Source organism: Ambystoma mexicanum, chromosome 4q (genome assembly GCF_040938575.1).
Source record: "Ambystoma mexicanum isolate Mex_15411 chromosome 4q, UKY_AmexF1_1, whole genome shotgun sequence".
NCBI lineage: Eukaryota > Metazoa > Chordata > Amphibia > Caudata > Ambystomatidae > Ambystoma > Ambystoma mexicanum.
In genome coordinates, this window is record NC_090928.1 from 962969730 (window position 1) to 962987722 (window position 17993).

General features: G+C 44.8%; 1 protein-coding gene across 2 annotated transcripts in view; it reads left to right on the plus strand.

Moving 5' to 3' along the window:
• The window catches only part of RCOR3 (REST corepressor 3), a 1149883-nt gene that overhangs the window by 198910 nt on the left and 932980 nt on the right, over positions 1-17993 (plus strand). For both annotated transcript variants that reach the window (XM_069608515.1, XM_069608516.1), the window contains exon 3: positions 16942-17019. In XM_069608515.1, coding sequence (XP_069464616.1) covers positions 16942-17019 — 78 coding nt within the window. The remainder of the gene's footprint in view (positions 1-16941; positions 17020-17993) is intronic.

The window sequence follows — 17993 nt, forward strand, 5'->3', positions numbered from 1 at the left end:
GTTCATATAATTCTTAAACTGAGTCCAATAGTCTAATGGTCTGCAGCCTTCTGGGAGGGGTCATAGCATATTGAGTTTCCCTCCTCTCCCACATGCTCATGCTGTTTATCCATTCCTGCAAACAGGGAGCCCTTCATTTTCCCCATGATCTGGCTATTTTGGATCTTGCAATTGTAGATGCCATCGCCGACCACTTCATTACAACCTTTGATTCCTGCTCGACTGAGGCTAGTAACCATAGTTCAGGGGTGTATTGCATTTGGGTACCCTGCATCTGAGACATAGCCTTCTCTATATTATCTCAGAAGGGACGTATCAGTGGGCAGCTCCATGAGACAAGAAGAAAATCAGCTGGATCGTATCCACATCTACTACATCATGGGGATCTATCTGGGTAGAACCTGTGTAGGTGGGCTGGAGAGTACTGCATCTGGTGTGTGAATTTGAAATGGATCAATCAGAGGCGATTGTTCATTTATATTCTGTGTGTTTGAGTACCGATCTTCCTCCATTGTTCCTCCGTCTGTTCTCTCCCCGGTGCCGTTTCCCATTTAACCTTGTTATTATAGAAGTGGGTTACTTTCTGTGATCTAATACATTTATATATGGATGACACCAGCTTTTTAGTGGATGGGGGAGTTGTGATATATTGAAGTATTGGGGATGGGGGAGGAGCGGGTGGAAAATGTGTCCATTTAGTCTTAAGTACTTCACGTAGTCGAAAGTATAGCAGTATAGTATCTGCTGTCCATTCCCCCTAGCATTCAGGAATTCCCATGTGATAAAGCTTTCATCGAGAAGATTGCCCAGTGTGTGGATCCCCAGTCTATCAAAATGTTGTCAGAATATTTTCTCGTGGGTGAGAGAGATGCCGCTGATATTGTACAAAACTAGTTTTGGGGAGAACCCACCCTCTTGTCCTGTTACGCGACGTAACCGGTCCCAGGCTCTGCAGGTGATAGCCACAGGTTGTAACTGGTTTTTTCCTCCCTAGCCATGGAACACCACAGCAAGCATTCCATGTTATTTGTGTGTTTATTTACCTTTTCATGTAGGATGTGTGGAAGTTCAGTCGTAGGGGACCACCATCATACAGAGTATTGAATTTGAGCCGCTAAAAAATAAGCACACAGGTCTGGATACTCTAGGCCTCCCTGTTCATATGGTAAGGTCAGGGTGTCGTAGGAGATCCTAGCTGGTCCTTCCGCCCAGACCTCCCGCCCAGACCAGCCAAATCGTAAGGCTCTTGAGTCGGGACCAAAATCCCAGTGGGGGCCAGGATGGGACAATATTAAAGATATATAAAAGTTTCGAGAGGATTAACCTCTTTGCCAGTGACATTCGGCTGCCCGGGAGATGGGCAAGAGGATCCATGTATCCACCTTATGTTCCAGTTTTTCAAGAGTCTCTACATAGTTGGTTATATACAGTTCCGTCGGGGAAGGTGTCGCTAGTATAACCAGATATCGGATGCCCAGAGGGGACCACCGAAAGGCCCCGCCGATGTCAGAGCAGTCTACACTCGGCGTCAGTGGGAGCACCTCTGATTTGGACCAGTTAATCTTCAAACCTGAAAGGACTCCTCCACCAATGGTTGTATATTTTGTTTGGGGTGTTTCACATACAGCATCATATCATCTGCATAAAGGGAGATTATGGAGGGATGGGACTAAATCATGACCCCTCTGTTAGCATGATATTCCCATTAGGCGCAGGCCAAGGGTTCAATCACCAATGTAAAAAGGATGGGGGACAGGGGGCAACCTTGGCTAGTACCACAGGTCGGATGAATATAATCGGATAACATGCGCTTAGTGTATATTTTCGCCTTAGGTGCCATGTACAGTAATTGTACCCATTGAAGAAAGACAATTCCAATACCCATTTGCCAGAGAACCTCGAAATGGAATGGCCATACCACCGAGTCGAAGGCCTTTTCAGCATCTAAGGCCGTTACAGCAAATGGGATTTCCGGGTTCACGTTGTGCATGAGTGTGAATAAACGGCGCAGGTTATTCTGCGTGGTGCGACCTGTAATGAAGCCGGCTTGGTCGCAGAGGACCAGCGTGGGCATATATGGTAGGTGCCGGTCAGCAAGTGTCTTTGCTAGGATATTATTGTCTGTATTGACTAAGGATAGTGTCCTATATGAAGCGCATTTGCGAGGGTCTTTGGAGGGTTTTGACAATACAGTTTGAGGGCAGTCCTAGTGGATTCAGGAAGCACACCCGACGTTCTGGCTGCCTCATACATATCGCTTAGATGGGGAATCATAAGATCAGCATATGCTTTATTCAATTCTGCCGTAATCCCATCTAAACCTGGAGCCTTTCCATAATGGAGAGAGAGGATCACTCTATGGAACTCCTCGTCGGTGGGAGGGTTGTTTAGGGCCTTCCCTAGGGCTAGGTCCAGCCAACCCAGAACTATCTTGTCCAGGTATTTCACTATAGAATCGTGTCCAGCCAATGTCTGGGAAGTATATAGTCTCTCATAGTAGGCGCATAACACATTATTGATTCTCAAGCCATCTTTAGTAGGGTTTCCCTTCATATCTTCACTTTCCATTATAGGGTCCAATTGACTTTCGTGTTTGATTGCCCAGGCCAGTGTCCGGCTCGGGCGGTCCCCCTCGGCATATGAGGCAGCCGCAATGGGGTCACCAATGTACCTTTCTTCTCTAGCTGTTAGGAGGGTAATTTTTTCCCTGGTTGCTTGAAGTTGGGACTGCACTTCCCGGGAGTCCATGATGCCCTGTTGCAACTCTAGGTTTTTAATCTCCTGCTCAAGGATCAATATGGATCTGCGTATGGATTTCAAGACACAGCCCTCCTTTGCCATGCAGCATCCCCTAATATACACCTTAAAGGTTTTCCATATAACCCTCGCTTCTGGTACTGAGCCCACATTTACTTTAAAAAATGTTTGAATGTTCTGCCTAATTTCATCGCGGAAAACTGCATCACATCTTCCATGGTGTGGGCTCTGAAACGCCTTTTTAAGTGTCTAGGGGGCGAATTGGGCCTAGAAACCTTACTGATACAGGCGTGTGATCGGAAAGGGTTCGGGGGAGTATCTGGGCATTCGTAATATCTCGAGCTAAATCAGATGATACCATAACATAATCTTTGAGGAGCTGCCTAGTGCCCCTGAGTAGTATGGGTATTCCCTGGCTGTGGGGTGTAACAATCGCCAGGAGCCATGGAGATCATGATATTCAGCTATGGCTGCCCATTTCTGGGCTGGTTTCGGGGGGGGGTGAGCTGGGCAGTGGAGGATCTTTCCAAATCCAGGGAAATGGCAACATTGAAATCTCCCGCCCACATGACTGCATAGTCTGCGAATGTACGCAAATGGGCGGCGCAGTGCTGAAAAAAGTTTGGATTGTCATTATTTGGAGAATATATATTCATATTCAGAACCCGCCATCCCGCGATCTCCCCTGCAAGCAGCAAGTAACGCCCCTCCTCATCCCAATTTGGATGTGCAGCTTAATCGATCAGCTTAGCGATTGATGGATGTGGGCAGCTACTCCCCAGGAATGTGTCGAATTGGAGTAGCCGTATCTTATGGACCCCCCACCCCACCAGGTTGGGGAGCCTGCTGTCCCGTGCTAGGTGTGTTTCTTGTAGGCATAAAATGATTGCCACGTGATTTTTTGCATAGTTTGAAGTCAACTGTACTTTGTTACTGTTGGTAAAACCACGTAGGTTCCAGGTTAGCAATGTCAAGTTCATGTTAGGCTCTTGGTGTTTGTCAGAGGTTTTTGTTTTTATTTAGATTTTAAAAATCATCTATCGCCAAACGTGTTTGATAACAGCTTCCCACTACTTGTAGCACCAGTGTCCTGAAGAAAGGAGGATATTACAAACAGTGATAACCAGAAAAACTCTTTCTATTTGACCCCCAAACTGGAAACACTCAATAGTGTCGACAGCTGAAATTTGCCGTCACTGTTTGCAGCACATAGAATCACATGTTAGTTACTAACCTCACTCCTTTAGAACCTAATGTCTCTGTGTTGTGAATGACAACTTCAGTCATATATTTGTTGGTAAATGTCCTGTAATATATTGTTTTTTTAATACGTATTCAGAATAAACTTTGTTTTAACAGTACTCGAACTTATTAGTTTGATCACGAATGGCTGAGAAATAAACACCTTAGCCCTCGGTAGGTTGCTAGCACTACCTCTGCCTTTAAGGGAAGGGTAGCCTTGACTCAACTTTTTTCTTTGTTGAACTGATACCACCCTCAAGTGTCAGGCCCCCCGCAAACAAAAAAGAGGGTACCCACCCAATTCTGTTGATACAGATAAGGCCAACCTATATTGTGACAGGAACAACTCTGGGAAGCTGTAGCCAAACCAGTTTAGGTAGCAGTGACAGGCGGTCTCGGCTAAATTCTTCAGAGGGGGTGAGCTTGTAAAGGGTCCACAATGAGGTCACACAATGGGAATCACAGATTACACTTAGACAGGATGTATAAAAATACAGTTCTTTAATTATGGCCAAAACGCACTATAGAAAAATGACTACAAGCAGGTAGGCGTTTCACAAAACACTATCAAACTAAATACATATATACCTTTACTTGGTTACAAGGCATAACACACATCAGATACTTCTGCAAAGGAAAGGTTAGACAAGTATTATGCACAAAAAGGTCCACAGAGATGATCCCTATCTAAAATTGTCCAGCCCTAAATTGCCTGCGGCCTTGTGCCCAATAGTTCAGGATACAGTTCGACAGATGTTAGGATGCAGGATAAAATGCAGGTAGGGTCTCTGGGGTCCAGTGAAGGGTTCTTAGGGTTTAATTTAGACAAATGCCCAAAAGTAGCCCCAACAGTCAAATGTCTTGCACAAGCGAGCTATGGCACAGCCAAAGGTGTTCGAAAAAAGCTTTATTATAAGCCCATTGACTTATAATGGGAGTATAGGGGTAGGTTAGAATCTCTGTAACTTACCCCCGTACTCCGATTCTTCCACAGACTTGGCAAAACAAAGGAAGAGTGTCTGATGTTGCTTTTCCCGCTGAAAGCCACAGTCCTTGATTCCCAGGGGTTGCAGGTACAAGCTGATCTCCGGTTGGTGTCTTTTACTGTTGCAAAGACTCTCGGTCCAAGAATGCAAAAAAAATCGATGCAGCACCCCTCTCATGACTGGACTCGGGTCAGGTAAGCAATTTTTGGACGGTGGTCACCGCACACGGCGACACAAAAGGACTTTGCCACCGCGGTCAGACTTTCCCTTCTATCTCAGGACCCCTTGATGCTAGGATGCCAAAATCTGGCAGGAGGTAGTCTTGCAGGGCCTGCTGAGGATCCACTAAGTTTCAAGCCGAAACTTGGTACGGTGATGCCAGCAGCACAGTAGTTAAAAAACGAAGCTGCTCAGCCACAGGACGGTTCCAGGGCACTTCTGAAGGCTTCCTTTGATGAGGCACCGAGCAGACTTCAGGAATGGATGGTCCCTCCACTCCAAGTGTCGTAGCTCCTTCGCAGGACTAGTAAAGGTCAAGAGCAAGACATGGCTCCTCTGGGACAGCAGCAGAAGTTGGTTGCCAGGCCTCCTTCAGTTGGCTCTCAGGTCTCTTTGTGGGTCTCGCAACTGGATAGGATACTTGGCTTTTTCAGGGTTCTCCAGGATCTCTGAAGAATGGGTGTAGGGGTTCTCTTCTTTTCCTAAAAGCCAAGTAAGAACTGAGAATCCCACTCGCCAATAGCAGGACTAGCCCATACACACACACACCCCAGCAGTGGTCCAATCGGGACCACTGCCGGAAACATTCATGCATACCACTCAGACACACTGAAACCAGTTTGTGGATTGTAGTCAGACAGACCCAGCCCACACTCTGGCAGCAAACACACACAGCTCTCCAGTAGCCTGCCAAAATCTCCTGCTTTCCCGGGCACTGGAAGTCCTTATAAGGATTTTCCTGGCTTCTGAGGCCAGGTGGAAGGCTAAAGAACAAGATGGCAAAAGAACAGGCGAAAATCTTGTGGCACAGCCATGTTTGACCAGTAGCCACAGTCAGAAGCAAAACGCGGTAAAGTTAAAACGAAAATCCCCAAAAAGTGGGTAAAAGTCACTCCTACCATCCGCCTATCCTTTTAGCACACCTAGAGTAACCAGAAATGAGTGTTAGTCTAGGCCTAGCAAAACAAAAATGCACTCCATTGTACTGCAGAGTAAGCTGCATTGTACAATGATAACAAGTTACCACAAGTGACACAAAAGCAACCAAAGTAGTAACATAGTAACTTGATTAAGGGAAACAATGTGTCCCAGCACAGATAGCCTGAAGGACATATAAGTTTCCCCATAACATATGAGCAAAGGCCTTTGCAGTGAAGCTTGAAGCTTCACTGTACTGCAAAAAGTATAGTTCTGAATTGAAAATAAAAGCAAAAGCAAAAAGCAAAAAGTTTGGGGGTTCCATAAAGATGGACTGAAAGATGAAGTTAAGAGAAATCTTTTCTAACAGTAGTGCTTGCTTCCAGCTGCAATATTTCTTATGTGCTCCCCGCCAGGTTCTGGTGTGTGTTGTTCTCTCAGGGGGGTCTCACAGTGCTTCCCTTTGAGGTGTGTTTTGGTTGCGGAACGTGCCCGGGGGTTCGGGAGGTAGGATAGCCCTATCTCCCCTGTATATGTGGGGCAGTGAATTGATCTGGGTGGGGCCGTTATCCGCCTTGTTCCAGGGGGCCTCTGTGTTCCATCACACCGGATAGTTGAGCTGTGGGCAGGGAGGAACACACGTTATTGCAGAGGGGTTCCCAAAGTTATGGGAACGTCCCAGAGCGCACTGTCTGATGAACCAGTGGGACTCCTTGTTCCTCCCGCTCGGTCAAGCTGCTCATCTGGAGGATGTCTCCGGTCCGAAGGAAGCGGGCTAAGGAACTGGGGCCCACTCTGCCTCAGGAGTGGAGAGCCCAAGAGACATGTAAGGCGAAAGGAGGGGCTGTAGGCCGCGTGGGGTGTCAGGTTGTTGGGGTGCAGGGAAGAGGAATGGTACGGTGGGCTTCTCCCTCTACCTAGTGTTGGCGGATGTTCCGTTTCCCACCAAGCAGGATAGTTGAGCGGTGAGGGCGGGGCAGGGGGGACACACGTTGTTTAAGAAGGTGTCTGGTGTAATAGATGTGCACTCCCTCCCTCCGCGTACTCACTGGAGATCCTGTCGGGCTCCTTAATCTTTCTGTTCTTTTAGACCTCCTGGTTGGAGGATCACTCCTGCCCGGGAGAGCTGGCTGTGGGACAGGAGTTCGCTTTGGGCCCGGGAACCCTCGCACAACGTTGTGAGAGAGGAGGATGGCCTCCTGGGCCGTTGGTTTGTTGGAGAAGGCCGGGGCTTAGGGAAGCTTAGTGCAGGACGACTTGGTGGATTCGACCTCCTACCCGGAGTTGTCGGGTGCTGCTATCCACATATGAGGCAGAAGGAGAGGGTTCAGGGCATATGGGCTGTTGGGTCATTGGAGCTGGTTGAGGCACAGGGAGGTTCAGAGCGGCTTGGCAGACTCCTCCTCCCACCCAGAGCTGTCAGATGATGCAGTCGCCTGGGAGCTGCAGTCACGATTCAAAGGTGAGTGTATGGTGCGGTCTCCAGCCTTTCAGCAGGACGGCAGTCGGGTTGGCTTACATAATGCGGTGAACAGTGCCGGGGCTGTCTGGATGTAACCGATTCCCGTGCTTGGCTTGGGGAATGCTGTGGTCGTGCTTCAAGGAGGCTCCAGCCCGTACTGGCAGTAACGGGTCATGGGGGTCGCAGATCGCAGCTCCACATCCTTTGATGTTCAGCCCACCATAATAAAGTTGTAGGTAAGGTCGTAAAGCAGGATTATTGTCAGGATATGTACGGCCTTTGTCAGAGCCTTCTCAGGCAGCAGCCATTTTCCAGCCGCGCAACAGCGCCCCCTCAAGGGCAGGACTCATAAAGAGGCCTCTTATTTAACATTATGTTCATGCTGCCAGCCACATATGCAGATGTTGCATTCTTCTTCCCAGTCCCATATAGGCTGATAGTGTGGCTGATAAAGGGAGTCGCTCCCAGTGAGGTCCAACTTGTCCAGATCCCTAGGCAGGGTCTAGCGGAGCAGGCTCACCTTCCTAGCCTCAAAGGGGGTGGCTCCCCCTTGGTGAGAAGGGATGAATACCCTCAATTTGTCATAGGCCTCATTATGAGTTTGGTGGTAATTCAGCTGTAAATCCAATGAATTATCACTAATCTAGATTACAAGTGGTGGGAAGGCAGTGCTAATCCCCAATTTTGGAATTCACAGGACTCCAAAGAGGTTTTGGTGGAATTACTGCAGGCAGTAATTCAGTTTTTTTTGTTGTTGAATTTTGCTGGAGTAAAATCCTCCACCTTACCACCAAACTTGTATTACGGCTGTACAGTAATTACTTCTGCATTACCACAATTTTTACCCACACCGCCATACTTGAGCCATACATGAGCCCCATGGTCCCCTCCTCCATTGGCTGGCCTAAGGGGGAGTGAGCCCTTTCTCTACAGAATAGTAGGGGGCTCCATCCATTGTATGTACCCTTCAATTATACCCTGCTTGCAAGTCATGCATTAACAATCAGTAATTGCAAAGTTCCTTCTCGAAAGGTGCACATGGCTATTACTTCTCACATGACTACTGTTGATCCCTGTGTGCCATCTCTAGGACAGAAGACATTTCTCTCAGAATACCTTCTATGGAGTTTTGATGATTCTGCCTGGCCATCGCAGTTAGTCCTCCCTTGTGTTTTCGGATTTATAATCAAATGTTCTCAAATGTTGGGACTGGAATGCAAAGTTAAGCTACACTCTTGCATCTATGCCCCCATCATTCACTTCAACCTAAACAATTATCCTCACAGCTTTGTTCAGTGCAGTGGCATTGTACGGTTGTGAGTGTACCATTTGTACATATGCTATTTTTCGTTACCCGAAACTGACATCTGACCAGCACATTTCACCAACACTGATACGTGCGAGACACAGCTTCTGAGACATTTGGCCTCATTACAGTTTTGCCGGTCTGGTAAAATTGGCAGTATAATTGCCGGTAATTTCAGCACCGGCAATTTTACCATACCAGCAAAACACAAGAGTTGGAGGTAAATCGGGCCCCTACTGACAAATGCTGGAATTACCGGCACCGGTTTTACCAGTGCCGTTAATTCCGGCAGTCCCCTCCATGGGATTGGGATTTGCTGCCCTTTCTGGCGCCTGTAATAGGCGGCCGGAACGTTAGGGGCAGTTTGCCGGTATCCCGCCGGAATTACAAGCGGGATACCAGCAAACTGGTAATAAGGGCCTTGGGCCTCATTATGAGTTAGCCGGTACACCGTAAAAGTTCCAATAATAACGTTTACTGGCACTTTTACTGGACCGGCCAACTACAACTTTGCCGGTAGGGAGGGATGATGTATCAAAACTCCAAATTCTGCCACTTGGAATCTGCCGGTAATTCTGGGAGACCAAGTGGAGGAAACGGTAATTCCTTTTGGTGGTAATACCAGTGGGATACCACCAAACCTGGAATGAGGGCCATTGCCTATCATGTTGCCACTTTGTGTCTCCGTGTCATTCAGTGGTGGTTGAAGTGTCTGCTCTATGACAGGGACGCAAGGATCTGGGTGTGTCAAGAGAATCCTTTACATCTGTTCAGACATAGTTACTCACTGTGATCTTGAGGGGGGCGGGGGCGAGATTAAGTATTCGCCTGGTGTGCCCTCCATACATTGAGATCCAGGTTGCTACGGATTAACCTCTTAACCTACCAGTGAACCCCTCAACCAACTGTGAACCTAGGTTTGATTGCTCCACCAATATTATTTTGTCACCGTCTACATTAGATTGTTTTGAGCGCATTGTATTTTGTATCTCTACCCTGTTTTTGGGTTGGCTCAATTTACCAGTCCTGCCCATGTTAAGCATTTCACTGTTCCATTTATTTTAATATCTAAATGAGTTGCATTCAACTCATGCAAGTAAGACATTCTAATAACAGTTTCCTTTATAACTTTTGTGTGCAATACTTGTTAACACCCGAGTTGTTTATCATACAATACAGGGTCGAAATGTCCGCCTCGTGTACTTTGTGATATTAAAATCCTTTAAAGCACATAGACGTTCACGTGCCCTTACATTTCTGTTGCTCTGGTATCCTCGAGGCCAGGCCACACCCCTACAAGAACCCTCCATCAACTGGGGCCAGGTGCTGTCAGCTTGAATCCACTCTGCTAGAATTGGCACTTAGAATTTTGTGAGCTGGGCTCACATAAAGTTCTGTCATATAATTGGGATTTTAAATGCTTTTAGAAGATGCATATAAACACAGGCCTCCATTCCTGAATGCATATAAAGAAAACCTGGACTACAGAGTTGGGAAGAGCGTTGGTAGTCAAGGTGATCTGGCTTACTGCATCACTTGTTCAAAGGGGTGTTCTAAAAGAGGGAGTGTAAACCATCTTATTTAAATATGGCCTGCAAATTGCTTTATGGGGGTGCGAGGGCCCAGAAGTAGGTCAGATTTGAATATGGGCTTGTATCCAAGAACATTTGGAATGTCACTTTAAAAGATTGCACAATCATAGTGAGCTTGAGGAAGCTAGCAGCAGGATGGGCCAGTTTCCCCTACCTAGCAGCCCTGCATGGAATGCCCTTCCACCATCCCTAGGATATGAAAATTCACACATGGCCTTCAGCAAAGCAGTCAAAACGTTACTCTTCATTTAATTTAATTATCACCATTGACTACATCTTTGCAATACTGTTACCATCTCATGCCTGCAATGCATTGTTTGCCTATAATATATGTATCCAACTTGTACTTTTATGACTCATGTAACTAAGCTCCTCACAAGTAACAGCGCCTCGATGCCCAAGGGCTGTTTGCGCGCTATACAAATATAAAAGATAAATATCAATATTGTCTTTTGTAAACGATGTAACAGGTTAGTGGACAGGGAATAGTACACACTATAATTACAGGCCATATACATAGATCTATCTTTGTGTGAGCTTTGGTCCTATAAGGTGCACCATTTTATTTGCATTTTAGATGAGGCCCTTTCAAAATCGAACTTGCGAAGGTGGTTGGAAAGGCACCCCATAAACAGAAAGAATCCTCCCTTCTTGATGACCTGTGGACCCCCATACCTGTACAGCTGGCAGGACAAGGTTCTTTAAAATCGCTGCTCACTACCTAAAGCTTCCATGCCCTGTGTCACCTTTTCATACCAGCCAAAGTGCAGAGGGTAACAGTTTTCAGACCATCATTGCCATTAAAAGTACCTAGTACTGTGTTGCGGCACAACACTAAAAAACCCTCAATCAACTGGGGTAAGGTGCTGTGCCTTCCCTGGGGAGTGTGAATAGACACCGATAGTCAGTGTAATGTTAAAATCGGGGAACGGCCAAGGGCAGCGTTACAGTTATTTCGAGTCTGAACACGGTGTTTGCACAGACCCAATATGCTATTAAGATCAACAGGCTCTACAACAAGAAGCGGACCATGCCATGCGAAACCGCTCTGCTTTGTGGATGGACCAACTTTGAAACATGAGGTGCCTATCATGAAACGAAAGAGACCTCAGAAGGCAAAGGGGAATGTGTCAGCAAAGGGCAAGTATAATTTGAGCGCCTCCAAATACGTAGCAAGTCATTTTCATCGCCCAGGGTAAGGCCCGTGACAAATAACATGCTGCATGTTTTCTTCAGCGCCAACCTCTCTGCGTCCCCTACCAGTGTCGTCAGCTTTGAGTTAGACACTAAGGCATCCGTGCCCCTTAATCTGAGGATCATGATTCAGTCCTCCCTAGTGCACTTTGATCAGTGGACGTACTAACAACTCAAGTTCTCCAACATTATTGGACATGTGGCAACATCTCCTCTTGGCAATCTGCCACAAGCATATAAAACCTTTTGAACCGTATTGTTTGTGGCTGGGAAAACAAAAGCAATAAAATCAATGTTAATCAAACCAGGCCAATTCAGGAAAAGGCATTGGTGGAATTGAGATTCAAACCCAGCTCGTTTGCCTGCTCGAGGAGCTAGCGGTCGCAAGACTTTACCACTGATGTTGTGGTGACTATGGATGCTGCAAATGAATATGCACACTTTAAAAAAAAACACTAAAAAAAAATTCAAATATGTATTACTCAACTAGATAAAAAGAAAAACAAATGCATTGTTGCATAGATATTCTATAACCGTGCAAAAGTTAAGGGAAAGAGTATCTGTGTAGCATATCCAGATCATTTTGCAAGGCAGTCAAAATATCTTTAGCGAGGGTGAGGCAGGGAGCATACCAGCATATATTTCTTCCTTGACAGTCTCTAAGCTATTCATTCTGAGAAGGGATATGAGATGACAATGTTTTAAAATACATCGTTTGGCGATCGCACAAGCTAGATTAATCAATGTATGTATACTAGGGTTGCGTGACATGCAATCTGGAAAAAAGAATATTGCACTTAATCCAGTCCGAAACATCACATACGGAATGCACCATGAACCATAAAAAGGGACCAGACAGGCTGGTGGAGAAGATGAATATGGTATGGGAGGGACGGAAGAACTGGGCGTGTGAGAGGGGGAGGGTTTCATGGGGTGTCCCCTGGATTAGGCAATTGGGGGGTTGAAAGGATGAGCTGTGGTTCTGGGAGTGTCCCCCGAGAGACAGGCGAGGGACGGGGATGTTGCTTCTGGACAGGGCACAAAGATCCATCTGTTTTACAACTGTACAAATGGGGAGGACAAAACAGATTTATTTCACATAGTTAACATAGGACCTTACTTTGAGAGGCTTTGCATATATCCCCAATGAGGTGCTTCCCAGGAATGAGGGTATTGGGAATAGCTGAAATTTTAAGTAAGGGGTTTGCCACCTTCTGCCAAAATTCTATTAGTTTAAGACTAAAGCTTGTATAGCACATCAGTATTCGGGGCAAAAGATCAAGGATTTTTGTTTGGACAGTTGGAATCGAATTTAGCAAGTTTGATGGGGTAAAATATAACGTATTCTGAATGTTACATTTAATACAATGATACCAGGAATGATATGATACCTCCTTTGACAACAGTCAATATTGCCAACATTCATTTAACAGCGAGACCTCATGATCATCCTACCACCTACTGTAAGCTCTGACTTGTGCATGTGATATTTGTGATTGGATACAATTATTTAGGAAAAGACCCCAGCTGTCTGCTACCCCCATCATGGAAAATAAACGATAGACATGGTTGCTCCACAGGTTCAGCTGAAAACAATGGTTCATGTTGACGAAAGCAACCTGCATTCGAGAGTACTGAAGCTTAGCAATTATATCTGCACCAATGTTATTTTAGAAGTCTCCTAAGGTGGCAATCAGTCCAAACATATACCCAAGACCAATTTTCCCTCTAAGCTGTGCGCATGTGCGCTTGCCCAGCTTCCTTCTGGGTGCCGCTCAGAAGAATTTTAGCAGCGCATACAGACAATTCCCACCTATTCTAAAAGTGTTAATAAGGCACAAGCCACAAAAAGTACATCATATTTACGTTCTCTCAAAATAAAGGTACATTATATTATTGTAGATATCCTGATTTAGCATATTTATATTTCCCTACTTTGCAAGCTTGATCTTGAAAACCTAAAAATAGAATACACCCACAACTTAGGTTAAAAATTAATATGAAAAAGTGGCTCCAAGAACAGAACATATAACTAAGATATGCCTGCACACATGAATCAAATTATCTTCCGTCCCCACCTGGGAGTCCTATACTTCAGTCTACCACACTTATACCGTATGACTCGACCTCTCTCTGAGGCCACTTTCAGATATTAGCTTACAACCTTGACTCTGCCTATTTTTGCTCTGCAAATGGTTACCAGTCTTAGATACAAGTCTTGTTTTATGTTTGTTATAATAATATGAACAATGTTCAAGCACTAGAATTAAAGCATTACCCACACTATGTAACCCAAGTGTCTGTTCAAATATCGGATACCGACTGTCAGTAAGCAGGCTACTAGGATGTTTAACCTCATCCCATGCTTCCTATTCTTTGTACATATGTCACACAAGCACTTTATAGCATCCCCCTTGCAAATTAACTCATTATAAAACTCAAATATAAATTTGCCCTCTAAGGATTTTGAGTAGTGTAAGTGTGTCGAAGAAGGATGCTGACACAAAGGTGGCATGGCTTTGGTTATAAAATTGCATTTATTGACTACAAAAAGGGAGTTCCCTGCCTCAAATTAAAACTAAAGAAATAGTCAAAGTGTTTGCCAAATCAAAGTTCCAACGTCCTACATCAAATCCTACTGTAACCCTCACACTATAACTAAAGGATAAACTAACAGAATGTTCTTCTTCAGGAGAGTGGCTCCATCCTGCTGCTTCTTGAAGTGTCAAAATAATGTTCTCCAGCATTCAATCTTTCATAGATTCACATGCTGTGAATATTCCCTGTCATTATGCTGGGATTCCCTGGTTACTTTCATTTAGTATTTTTCCCATGGAAAAACGTAGACACCTTGAGTGTCCCATCAATGTTACTGTGGGTGCTTTTGTCCCTACCAATAGGACGTAGAGTGCATAGCTCTGCCCCAGCAGCTTCCCCTCAGATTTCAGCCCTCTTTCTAGCTGGTGGGATTCCTCAAGTTCTTCCCGTCACTGGGAAATAATCTTTAAACACAAAAAATATATTTTGAATGGATTGTGTGGTAAAGCCCCCGCTCTAAGACTCCTCATTGGCTGGGAGGACTAAGCCCCGCCCCCACCAGGTACTAATATTCGTGCTCCACCCAATGCCACTGCTCTGCTGGTCGTCGATTAGAAAAAAATCAGTGAAACTTTGTGAGTAGAAGCAGGGGACAAGTCCTATATGTTCATGGTTTCCTGGTTTTGTTGGGCACATTGCCCTGTTTTGTTTTAGGGAGTAAAATGGGTGGTGCATATGCCTACTAGCTGTAAGGCTGGTTTTGGGTAAGTGTTTTCATAACTCACAGAACATAATGTGGATACTAAGCAGAGGCCCAAGTTTTCTGATCATCATATTCTGTGGTACAGTTATTGTGATGAATTAATCGTCCTTACACAAATTATTAGCGCATTTTCTCCTGGCCCTTGAATTACTCCATGAAAGTGTCACATAAACGCCTATTGCCATGTTTTCTGGCACATTCCTTTCAGTTGTAGTTATTCCATTTACAAAAATTGAATATCCGATTTTTTTTTTACAGCCATATCAGTGATTAGCAATACTTGCTTTTTGTAATAAACAGGAGTTTTTTTTCCCAATGGCATTAAATACGTTCTGTATTTTCTGACTAGTGTTAACAAACAGCCACAGCTAATTCTATTATTTCTGCTGAGCATGCAAAGCTGTGTTTGTGCATGCACATTTTTCTATGTAAGATATTAGTTTGTTTATAGCCTATACGTTTGGAAAAAAGATGCTCCTTTTGCACTGATTTGTAAAGAATTGCGGTGGTTGGGAAGGGGAAATTACCTTCAAACTCTTTTGGAGATGGTATCTCACTAACTATGCATGCTCACAAAGTGCCTCACATCGTTATTCAGTTGCGCACATGGAAATTAATGTGCGCACAAAGGCTAATCATTTACGCACTTGGGAAAAAATAATTAGGGGGAACATTGCCCAAGACTCCTTTATTCCATCTGCTACGTATTGCTGGGTTCAAAGTGGCATGCTGGCACACTGTAGGCCAGAACACAGGATAAGCAAGTTTGCTGGATCGGATAGATCCGAAAGTTAGTGTTGCACAAAAGGATGTATTCAGAAACCCAGAGAACACACCATCTGTTGTGGAACTGCCACCAATATTAGGATTGTGCTGAAGTACCAAATTCACTACCGGAGCTCGTAGTTTATGCAGCCATCTCAACAGCCACTCCGCAGTGTCACTGTGCATGGACTGTAATACAGACAGGCTCGTCACAGTTTGCTCATCTGCCCAAATATGCGCATGCATATTGTCGTTTGCATCTAGCTACACTGTGGAGAGACACCTCTTTTGTTTTGCTATTGTCACCCCGAGTGGGACGGGTATGCCCAGACGTGAGTCCCGTGCCTGCTAGGCCTAAATATACAAGTTACTCCTCACTGATGACGCCCAGCAAGGCTGAAACATGTCTAGGGATGCTTGTGGTCTCGTGCAGAAGGGATGTGACCTAGCAGATAGGGCTGGACTACCCCTTTCGGGGTGGGAACAAGCCTGATTTTTGCATATGGTCTTTTCCCTTTTGTAATGGCTTGGCAGGCGAAGAACGATGGTCTGAAGGGTTGCCCAGAGCAATGCCAGAGGTTAAGATTTATTGTAAACCTTCTAGCCATCACCTCTTTTGTTTTGCTGTTACAGTACTTGTCACATACACTTGTAATATTGGCTGTGTTAAGAAACTGAGCAGTTAGACAAAGTAAATCCAGATATATATGTGGTCTCGCTATAAGAACAACTGCTGTGGCACAATTGTGAGGTACCCTCCACAAGGTGGCACAGTTACCACACTTTGTGTTGGTTTAAGCATTATGAATATAGACGTTATAACTCCCATACATGAATATTTTCGCCTTCCTTTTTACGTATTCGTTTTCCCCCAGACTTTAGGATCCTCAGGAGTACATTAATTGAGACTTCTTTGGCTCGTCGGTAGAAAGGCCTTTTATTAAATACAGTTATAAATGTGATGTACGGAGACTGAAAAACAGGTTGCCATATAACCACTCTTTTTTATTTTTTTTATTTGTGTTTTATATAGTACCAATATGCTGCTTCGGTACACTGCAGCATGTTGCATTGCTAGAAAGTGTTAATGTTGAGGCACACGTGTACAATAGATTTACCTCCTTTGTGTATATATGTTAGTGTAATTCCTTTTATTGCTACAAAAATGCTAAATCGTCTTGTGTTCATTTGTTTTCAAGGTGCTACAAAATATACTGACAAGGACCATGGAGGAATGCTGGTATGGTCGCCAAACCACAACATATCTGATGCCAAATGTAAGTTTGCCCTTCTTTGCCTGTATGGCCTTTGCTTTATGGTGTGAAAGTGGCAGATGTACAATTAAGAATCATGCAAAGTATACATAATGGGGGTTTCTGCTTTCAAACCAATCTTTTTTTCCAGAGTTACTACTATCATGTTGCTATTGTTTGGGCCCTTCGAAAAATGCTTTAGAAATGGCTGATGTGCACCCATTTAACAATCCAAGTATTACCCTTATTTAATACTTCCTAGGACACAGTTTCTGTCATGGTGTTCATGTCAGAAACTTTCCCAAGTAATAATAACAATAATCACTATGTATTTAGTACACTTGGCATATGATGATTAAGTGCAAGGTGTTTACGGCCCTCGGCCCATGTTAAAAGACTTACTGATGTTACCACATCTTAAAGGTCCGAGGAGGTGGGATTCATTGTTATTAATTAGAACATTCTGTTAAAAACATGGAAAGACAAAGGATAAACATTAGAATGTTGTATTATTCCAACGGTTGTTTGGTTCTGTATTGGTGTTTCATATATGCAGTTGCAAAGATCCTTATGAAAAGCCTAGTCATGAGTACTGACCGGAGATCATGGTGGTCCTATGGTTTGAACATTTATTGAAGCTGCGTGTACCAGAGTTTGGTGGTCATGTCTGGGAATGATCACATTCTATGCCGTTTACTGAAGTAGGGGTGCATTGTCAGGAGTGCAGTGTTGCTGGATCTTACTATCGTGACAAGGCCAGTACCCCAGCCTTGTCAGGAAGGGAACCATCACTAGGCCTAAGCATCAGACAGATGGGGGCAAAGAGAAGGACCCAACCCCCCCTTCTGCCAGTAAGTGTCATTCTTCTGCCAGTAAGTGTCATTGCTCAGTCCCTGATCTCCAGCCTTACCTTTTGATGAAGATACCTGCCAGTGTTTTCTCTCCCTTTCATACACATCCAATCTTAGGCAGAGAAAAGAAAAGCAGCACATCCAGAT